General features: G+C 44.5%; 2 protein-coding genes across 2 annotated transcripts; both read right to left on the bottom strand.

Moving 5' to 3' along the window:
• Window positions 1–363: 363 nt before the first annotated feature.
• On the bottom strand, window positions 364–936 carry LOC121745906. The gene has a single exon (XM_042139849.1). It carries the CDS (start codon window positions 934–936, stop codon window positions 364–366), a length of 573 nt encoding a protein of 190 aa, XP_041995783.1.
• Window positions 937–8833: 7897 nt separating this feature from the next.
• Window positions 8834–9406, bottom strand: LOC121745907. Its single transcript, XM_042139850.1, has one exon. It carries the CDS (start codon window positions 9404–9406, stop codon window positions 8834–8836), a length of 573 nt encoding a protein of 190 aa, XP_041995784.1.
• Between the last annotated feature and the right edge of the window lie 208 nt (window positions 9407–9614).

Below are 9614 nucleotides of genomic sequence, written 5' to 3' on the forward strand. Positions count from 1 at the left end.
TCGGGTGTGACCTCGTCCCGATTTCTAGGGGTTTTGTCGGACAATGTTTCTTAAAATGTCCGCTCTGCCCACATGCAAAGCAAGCTCCTGTTCCCGCCTTGCATATCCCATAGTGCGTTCTATTGCACTCTGGGCAAACGGGGGGTTCTTGTTGATATTTCCTGACTGTTTTGGGGGTCGTTTGCCTCCCGAACCCTCGTGGCTTGTTCTGTTTTAGCCGAGCTTTCTTGGGCCCGAGTTGAGTCAGTTGTCCATTCAACTGTTTCTTGTTCCTAGGTGCTTGAGCCTGGACTTGGCGGAATGCGGTAGTGGTGACCGGTGCGGGTCCTCCTTTGCTAAAGTAGATTCAACATATAGTGCTTCTCATAGAGATTCAGGGTATGTCAACCTCCCGTGGCGAACCAACGCCATTCGAATTTCGTGCCTCAGACCGGCACGAAATTTCCTAGCCATTTTCTCATCAGTATCCACCTGCTCCGGTGCATATTTGGACATATCGCAGAGCAACCGATCGTAGTCTGTCACGGACATCGGTCCTTGTCTCAAGTTACAGAATTCCACTTCCTTTTCCCTTCGATAGTTCAGGGGAACATACTTATTATAAAACTCAGTCTTGAATTGTTCCCAAGTAGTCCACTCCAATTGTCCTAGAGTTATTGTTTTCTTTCTCGCTTCCCACCACAAATCCGCAGATTCAATCAGCTGGAATGATGCACATCTCAGTCGGTCTTTGTCCGGGAAACGTAGGAAGCCAAATAGGCGTTCTAGTGCCTTGACCCAAGTCTCAGCTTCTTTCGGGTCTCCCAAACCATTGAATACCGGCGGACACTGCTTTAGGAAAAGTTCCTCGATCCGACGATCTTGTGGTTGGGGCGGTGGCGGTGGTGTCACATCGCGCCACCATTCAGGACTCCCTCTCTCGAACGCTAGTATCATTTCGTGGCCTCGGCCTATGGGTCTTGCAACTCTTCCGGGTAGCATACTAATACATTAAGCACGGTTTTACCATTAACCACTATGCCGGTGCGGAACGGACAAACTTATCAACAAACTAGAAACTAGAACACAACAACTTTATCGAGGCACACGATTTTCATAGCTACTGAAGGTTAGTATATCATTATATCAAACAAAATTGCCTCAGGAGGACTCTTACAAGGATTTCCCACATCGTATTCCCAAGTACGCGTCATAAGATTTCATACTGCAACACATCACCAAAAGCACTTAGTTGTTTTCCACATCACGGTTCGGGTCTTACGTGCTAACCAAAGCACGATTCACTATGAGGCATAAAGACTAATCCGAACGAATTCGTATTCTAGTGCATTTCTTTAGGTATAACTTTCACTTCTCCATAATTCACCATCAGAGTTTTTTTTTTTAGGGAGGTCAGCCCAGGGCTTCCATCAAAACCATCATCGTAGTCCGAGTTGCGGTCAACTTGTGATCTAAAGCTTAAGGATCGAGTCGCGAACGTCTAAGTAGGGAAAGTCGTCTACTAAAGCCACTACAAGAAGTGATCTAAAATTCATCGTAAGCTAAGTCCAATTTTCTTAGACCGTCGTTCTACAAGATTCGTGTGACGCGGTAGGATTAACGATCTCCCAAGCATGGTAATGCAGTTCGGTTGGGCGAGGATCTACCGTGTGCTATTCCCTTATAGCACTGTTCCTCATTCTCTCTTCCTCGACCTCTGCCCTCTCATGCTTCCTGCATCGGGCGTTGGTCCTTCTTAGGTGTTATGTCTTGTCGCCGCACATCACGTCCTTTCTTACTAACGTATCTAGTATTGCTTATAATCATCGCTCAGGGAAGCGGTAGTAAGAATTCGTTCGAGTCCTACAGTTCGAGTTATGAAAAGATTTCGCAAAAACATTACTCTTGTCACTGAATTTTTTTTTTTTCAAAAAGTTTTCACTTGGTCCTCAAGACACCCCAAGAAACTGTTTTCTCAAAATTATGTCGAACACGTCGGGCTGGAGTGCTGATCTCATCGGCTACTTGGTTTAGTCTAGCGAACAAGTCTAGACCATGACTGAAAGGAGTATTTGGATCTCAGAGCAGAAAAGAACTGAGGCTCTGATACCACTCTGTCACGACCTCACTTTGCCAAGGATAGCAAAAGCGGATAAATCGCAACTAATAAAGGGATTTAAAGAAATATGGAAGAAATGAAGATAGAACTTGCACATTGAAAAGTCAAACAATATATGATAGATAAGATCCAAGTATTCGATTACAAGGATTTGAATAACAATGGCATTTCATCAAAATGAATCAGAGTTTCGATGATGAGAGTTCACTATACTCTCTTAACAAACTGCAGCGGAAAAAGTCCAGAAAACGACTTCGCCTATGAAGACACGAAGCGTCGAGAGATCCACACTTATTTACTTAAGTAGCATCGACTCTGATCAGCACGCCTCCACCCTATTGCTTAATCTGCACATTTATAAATACATGCAGGGCTGAGTACAGGAGTACTCAGTGGGCACTTGCCAAAAACAAAACATACAATATAAGTTGTCATCCATCAACAGTATCACACGGGGGTTTTCTTAAAAGGCCCGAGCATACTAAATTCTTTTGTGATCTTAAAAGTCCGATTTCAATCTAAGTTCTTGATGTATTCCTCCATGTCTGAGAATCCAGTGGGCCGTGAAGGTGGCCGCCTTCACAAGCACCCTCGCCGGCCAGCCTCTCTCTAGGATGGCTCACAGCGCTCGCGCACGTAACTCCGAATAGGATTTGCGGTCCTATTGGAAAATGGCTCACAGCCCTCGCGCACGTAACTCCGAATAGGATTTGCGGTCCTATTGGAAAATGGCTCACAGCCCTCGCGCACGTAACTCCGAATAGGATTTGCGGTCCTATTGGAAAATGGCTCACAGCCCTCGCGCACGTAACTCCGAATAGGATTTGCGGTCCTATTGGAAAAGGATGGTTTACAGCACTCGCGCACGTAACTCCAAATAGGATTTGCGGTCCTATTGGAAAATGGCTCACAGCCCTCGCGCACGTAACTCCAAATAGGATTTGTGGTCCTATTGGAAACCAAGTTTGTTACCAAGTTTTTGGCATCGCCAAACTCTCGGCATATAGTCCTCACAGACAGGTCTTGAAAACAAATATTTCATGGCATGACAACAACTTTAAAAGAAATGATCACATCTCCATTTTTGAGAAAAATGTATTTCATAACTTCAAAACATTTGCTTTATATCCACACTATATTGCTGGTTATTAAAAGAAAGCCCACAATCATATCTTAAATAGAAAGCTCGTAAAATACTTAGTTACGAAAGCCCACCTCGTATGCTTATCTTCAATTAAATTCTTCGTTAGGCCTCACTTGCCCTTGAATATTTTCTCCCTTGAAAATAAATAGCGTAACACGCTAATTAGCACTTGAACTATTTCTCTGAAAAAGAATGCATGCATCCTACAGGATAGCATCTATCTCTTAGTCTCGGCTTATAGGTTTTCTCTTTAAATCCTAACTTGGCTTCACTGTTCTGCAGCACTTAATTATTTTCTTTACTTCTTTTGGAGAAATTCTATTTTCTCAATAAATATGGATTCTTAAAATCCCTCCTTAATTTCCTTCTTCTTCGGATTTTTCTTAAGGCTTCTTAAGATCTCTTAAGGCCGCCCATGGCGTCGCGGGGCAACGCCGGTCGACCCTCGCTTCCCAAATTATAATATCTTCCTTCCTTGGAATAAATTATCCGGAAACTAATTTAATTAAGCTCCAAGCTCAATTTCTTAAATTAATTTCCCTCCACAAAATAATCTCCCAAATTCACTAATTAAATTAAGTAGCCCATTCCAATAAAATCTCGTGGCCCAAAACCTTTTTAATTGGGAACAACCCATTCTTCCTAATTTATTTTCGGCCCATTCTCCTCTCAAAAGGCCCCAACTTAAATAAATAAGGTCCATTCTCCCCTCTCTTTCTTTTATTAAATCTTGGCCCAAGTCACTTTATTAATGGAATGGCCCAACTAAAACAAATAAGGTGGCCCAACTAATTAATTCCAACAAAGCCCAACTCTTGGGGTCCAAAATACTCCCTTGCTGCCATCGTGAACTATCTCTCCCCCATTATTTCTCCCATATCCTGAAATTGAAGAGGAAGAACAGCAGCGCCTCCCCCATCGCGCTCCCTCGCCGTCCGGCTTCGCCGGAGATCTACCGGCGTAGTCCCTCTCTAATTCGCCCATCCTCTCTCCTTTTCTCTTCGTTCCGGAAATCTCCCAAGTTTCCAATTTCCAAATGAAATCCCTAAAATTAGAGATGGAGGAGCAGCGGCGTCTCCCTTCTCTCTCACGGCTCTCCGCCGCTCACGCCCGCTCCCTCCGTTGAACGTCCTCCAACGAGTGCTCTCTCTCTCGGCGAGTCAGCAGTGGAGAGGAGGCGTCGCCTCCCTCCCTCTTCCTCAGCCGCGGCCTGAAATTTCTCCACGGAAGTTTCCGGAGCTTCGCGGTCGCTGGAGTCTAGCGGGGAGTCCTCCTCGCTCCGCACCACCTCCGTCTCGCGCGCTGCCGCCCGGCGGCCTCTCAGTCCAGAAGCTAAGTCCCTTCCCCCTTTCCCCCATTTACTCGTCAATTATCGAGTTATGCATCAGCTTGGTATTGCTTTGTTATCTCAAATCCTTGTTCTTGTGATTTTTGTGCTTTGAGGGGAAGTTGGGCAGTAGCTTTGTGGTATTGGGATTCTTGGCTATGTGTTATGACTTTACATATGCATTTGGGAGCATTGGCTCACTGTAGCTTTGGTTCTGCATATGTTCACTGGGGAATACTTGGTGGATTTGCTACTGTTCTATTTTCATACTTGTTGTAGGGATCCTTATGAGGAGTTCTATGTTCTTGTGCTATCCGACCATTCTATATGATGCAAAAGAGGGTGTTGTCGAGGGGATTACCTTGCTCGGTGATTCCCTTCGGTCCTTGGCTGCCCCTTGACTGCCGTCGCTCCTCACTCCGTCGCCCTTCACTCCGTCGCACTCCCTTGCCTTGCGAGAATTTGGCAGGAAAACTGAGTGTGGAGTGGGGAGGGAGGCGGTGGTATTTATAGGCAAAATGCCTTGGCCTCTTGTGGCAGAATCTTGGGCATTGAGCTCCTAATTTTGGTTATAAGCTCAGCTCTCTTTCTAAGCTTCATAGTCATGTTGTTTATACTATTTTGGTGAAATTCTTGAGGGGAGGAAGTCTTTCCTTGACTTTCCCTTGAGTCTCGATAGGGGAAATTCTTTGTATCAATTTTTGGCTTGTGTTTGGCTCCTCTTACTTGGTGGCAGTTGGTCTTGATTCCCATTTGGTGTAAGTTGAGAGTGGTCAACTATGGCTGTTCTCACAGCTGAAAACCGCAGCCTCTTGGCTGCCTATTACTCCTACTATCTTAATTGAGCTTGTCTCTCCTCTTTCCTTTCTTATGTGTTAAAAATTTGACACCCTTTTTGGTGTAATTTTTTTGTAGGTGAGGTGGCTGCTCCTTGGAGCTACATGGGGCCATATTTTCGAGAAAGATGGAGAGAAGATTGAGGAGGGGTAGAAGATCTCCTATTGTAGCTCCTTTGACCAAAGCAACCTTAACTTTTATCTAAGTTTTTGCTACTACAATTCCAATAGAGTAGGATTAGCTACTACTTCATTCCCCTCCTTGGAAGGGTCTCCTATGCTTGAATAGGAACCTTACTTGTAGCTTCATTCATCCAATTGTGTAGCTTGTTTTGTATTTTACTACTCTCATATATGTTCCAAAATTTTCTAATAAGAGTATTTCATTTACTTTTATCCTTGAAGTAAATTTATTTGCACTTTGATTCCAAATATCTCTTCGTCCAAATTTTTTTTATACTCTAAAAATTCGTGCACGAAAACTCGGGGTGTTACATTCTACCCACCTTAACAAAAATTTCGTCCCGAAATTTGTGCTGCTCTACTTGCATGCTTCAAGATATTCCTCCTCCGTATTGCCCCTTATTTCCTCCATGGTGTTTCTCTAACACCTTCATCCAAAATAACACTTACTTCTCAATTATTGTATTCTTTGAAATGTTTCGACTTCCCTTGCAATTCCTTGTCCATATTTATGACTATCTCCTCTCGAGCATCTCACTAGACCCTATATATTGCGGTCGAAGTTTCCCTTGACTTCGAATCCAATTATCTCTTTGAGGGAGACAGTCTTCAATTAACCTTGCTTTTCCTTGTTAAACTATGAGTCTGACATCACTGCGGGACTTCCATCCGTCCTAGCCCCTTTCTTCCATCTAGGATTCTTGAGAAATTTCTATCACCTCCGTAATAGAAATCTGGGTCCAATACTTTTCTCTCACTGACCTCGTTCTATAGAGGGCGGTCTAAGCTCCTCTCTGTGTGAGGCTTCGTACGATACTATTTCACTATTTGCCTAGTAGTTGTCGTTATGAACGGACTTCATCTCTGGTAAAAACTTGTTCCCAATTGTCCTTCTATACAGAGCACCTTGGCTCTCGATCGTGTCTTCGAGCGTTTCCTACACCCGCTTTGACACTTCATCACCTTATCGGTGGTAATAAATCCTTGAAACCAATCATGTAGATTCTTCTAAAATCTAGTCGTAGATCTGTCGTTTTGGTCTAATGTGAAAATTACTGGTATTTTACGAAGATGTGTATAACTCAACTAACTTGTCTGATTGTCACAAAGTTAGTATGCACAGTGAGGCGATCGACTGTCACCCAGCTTGTGTTATCCTCGTACAACCATTGTTATATCTTTCTTAATCCTTTGCCCCCGGGATTTCTTCTCCCGATTCTAACACATCTTGGTACTCCCATGATGACTTGGTGTCGTGGCTTTTCCTGTGATCTCATCTTTGAGCTCTTACTGTTCTGCCACACACGACCTACATTCGAATGTGAGATCTTCCCACAGTTCCTTGTGGTGACTCCTTCGGTCGTTCGCTTTTACTTTCAGGTATAACCTTCTACTGTCATACTCTGTTTTCGTGCATTTACGATCTTGATCCTGAGGTTGGCACTTCTACCCAAGTGGAAATTCTCTCTCCCACCTTCTCGGGCGCTCGCTCTACCTCTAGGCTCAATCTATCAAGTTCTTGCAGTATTCCTCTTCCCTTTTAAGGCTGCTAACCATGTTTGAGTTTCGTGGTTCAGCGTATCGGCCACTACGTTAGCCTTGCTCGGATAGTGATTTACGCTACAGTCGCAGTCTTTTGCTAACTTTAGACATTCAATCTATCGTATGCCTAAATCCTTTCGTATGTAGATTATGCCAGCCCCTTCTAGATCATGCGTTGGGTATTTCAGCTTATGCGGCCTGAGCTGCCATGATGCATAATTGATCTCTCTGCCCCTTCCGCGTCTAGCCATGGCCAGGCCAACCCCTTCAGTGCGTCGGTGCCGACGATGTAGCTATTTCGAGTTTTGCGGTAACTAGTGCTAGCACCATAGTTATCTTCTCTTCTAGTAGTTGCAAGCTCACTTTGCTCAGGGAGTCGTGAAATCTCGACCCTTTTCTCGAGCTTTTGAGTCATTGTCATCGCAATTTCAGAGGATCCTTTGATAGCCTCCTACAGTGGTCTGTTACTGTGGTTCCACTCGGATTCCTTTCCGTTGCTACCATGTGTTCGAGGAAATTTGCTTCGTTAAGCCTGAACTCAAAACTTGCTAATCTTAGCATAGAGCTACTCGGCTCTTAACGTTTCTAGCGTAGTCCTCTATTGTCCTTAGTGTTTTCTTGCGTCCTTCAGATAGACAAATCTGTCACACAAAGCTAGAATAGGTTCTTTTTCAAGCGCCGGTTAAAATCATGATTCATTAGACCTTTAAGTGCAACTGGTATTTTGTAAGGTGCTCTTGTTATCGAGGCGGATCCGGGTTCTAGGTCTTATCTTGGATTCCACTTGTCTGTACCGTGGTATTATCGGTGGCATATCTGGAATTTACGGCGATGTCTACCATTTTCAAGTTCCCATTTGTCTTTCTCTAATCATTTAACGACTTAAAGCATCGAGATTATAGATTTTCGTCAGTGGCGTGGTCTTCCGCCAGCCAGTCCATTTCTAGTATTATGGCAACGTTTTGAAATTGTGAACCCTTAACTTGGAGTCTTTCTCGGTGAATTCTATGTTCAAGCAAATTTTCGTACTATTTATAAGGCCTACTATGGTGAGGACACCTTTATCCTATGTTCAGCTTGATCGGTGGATATCTAAAGTGTCTACTCAAAATGCGGTTATGAGATGGGCATAAAAACTTGTATCCAACAGTATGATAATTGGTAAGTCGAGGGAACGTCCATACCTGCTAGGTTTCCTTGGTTCCCCTCTAGCCGTTCCTGCGTTAGGACATACTCTCGAGCCTGTGACAGGAGACCTTGCGGCTGCTGATAATTTGGCGGTGGCACTTGTGGATTTGCTCCAAGTTGTGTGTGTGGTGTCCGCAGTTCTGACTGAATTGTAGGGTGTGACCTCGTCCCGATTTCTAGGGGTTTTGTCGGACAATGTTTCTTAAAATGTCCGCTCTGCCCACATGCAAAGCAAGCTCCTGTTCCCGCCTTGCATATCCCATAGTGCGTTCTATTGCACTCTGGGCAAACGGGGGGTTCTTGTTGATATTTCCTGACTGTTTTGGGGGTCGTTTGCCTCCCGAACCCTCGTGGCTTGTTCTGTTTTAGCCGAGCTTTCTTGGGCCCGAGTTGAGTCAGTTGTCCATTCAACTGTTTCTTGTTCCTAGGTGCTTGAGCCTGGACTTGGCGGAATGCGGTAGTGGTGACCGGTGCGGGTCCTCCTTTGCTAAAGTAGATTCAACATATAGTGCTTCTCATAGAGATTCAGGGTATGTCAACCTCCCGTGGCGAACCAACGCCATTCGAATTTCGTGCCTCAGACCGGCACGAAATTTCCTAGCCATTTTCTCATCAGTATCCACCTGCTCCGGTGCATATTTGGACATATCGCAGAGCAACCGATCGTAGTCTGTCACGGACATCGGTCCTTGTCTCAAGTTACAGAATTCCACTTCCTTTTCCCTTCGATAGTTCAGGGGAACATACTTATTATAAAACTCAGTCTTGAATTGTTCCCAAGTAGTCCACTCCAATTGTCCTAGAGTTATTGTTTTCTTTCTCGCTTCCCACCACAAATCCGCAGATTCAATCAGCTGGAATGATGCACATCTCAGTCGGTCTTTGTCCGGGAAACGTAGGAAGTCAAATAGGCGTTCTAGTGCCTTGACCCAAGTCTCAGCTTCTTTCGGGTCTCCCAAACCATTGAATACCGGCGGACACTGCTTTAGGAAAAGTTCCTCGATCCGACGATCTTGTGGTTGGGGCGGTGGCGGTGGTGTCACATCGCGCCACCATTCAGGACTCCCTCTCTCGAACGCTAGTATCATTTCGTGGCCTCGGCCTATGGGTCTTGCAACTCTTCCGGGTAGCATACTAATACATTAAGCACGGTTTTACCATTAAGCACTATGCCGGTGCGGAACGGACAAACTTATCAACAAACTAGAAACTAGAACACAACAACTTTATCGAGGCACACGATTTTCATAGCTACTGAAGGTTAGTATATCATTATATCAAACAAAATTGCCTCAG

This window comes from Salvia splendens, chromosome 8, assembly GCF_004379255.2.
Source record: "Salvia splendens isolate huo1 chromosome 8, SspV2, whole genome shotgun sequence".
Taxonomy (NCBI): Eukaryota; Viridiplantae; Streptophyta; class Magnoliopsida; order Lamiales; family Lamiaceae; genus Salvia; species Salvia splendens.

What these genes read in the sequence shown, in the direction of transcription:
- LOC121745906 (XM_042139849.1), bottom strand. Translation starts at nt 936, where the DNA reads ATGATACTAGCGTTCGAGAGAGGGAGTCCTGAATGGTGGCGCGATGTG.
- LOC121745907 (XM_042139850.1), bottom strand. Translation starts at nt 9,406, where the DNA reads ATGATACTAGCGTTCGAGAGAGGGAGTCCTGAATGGTGGCGCGATGTG.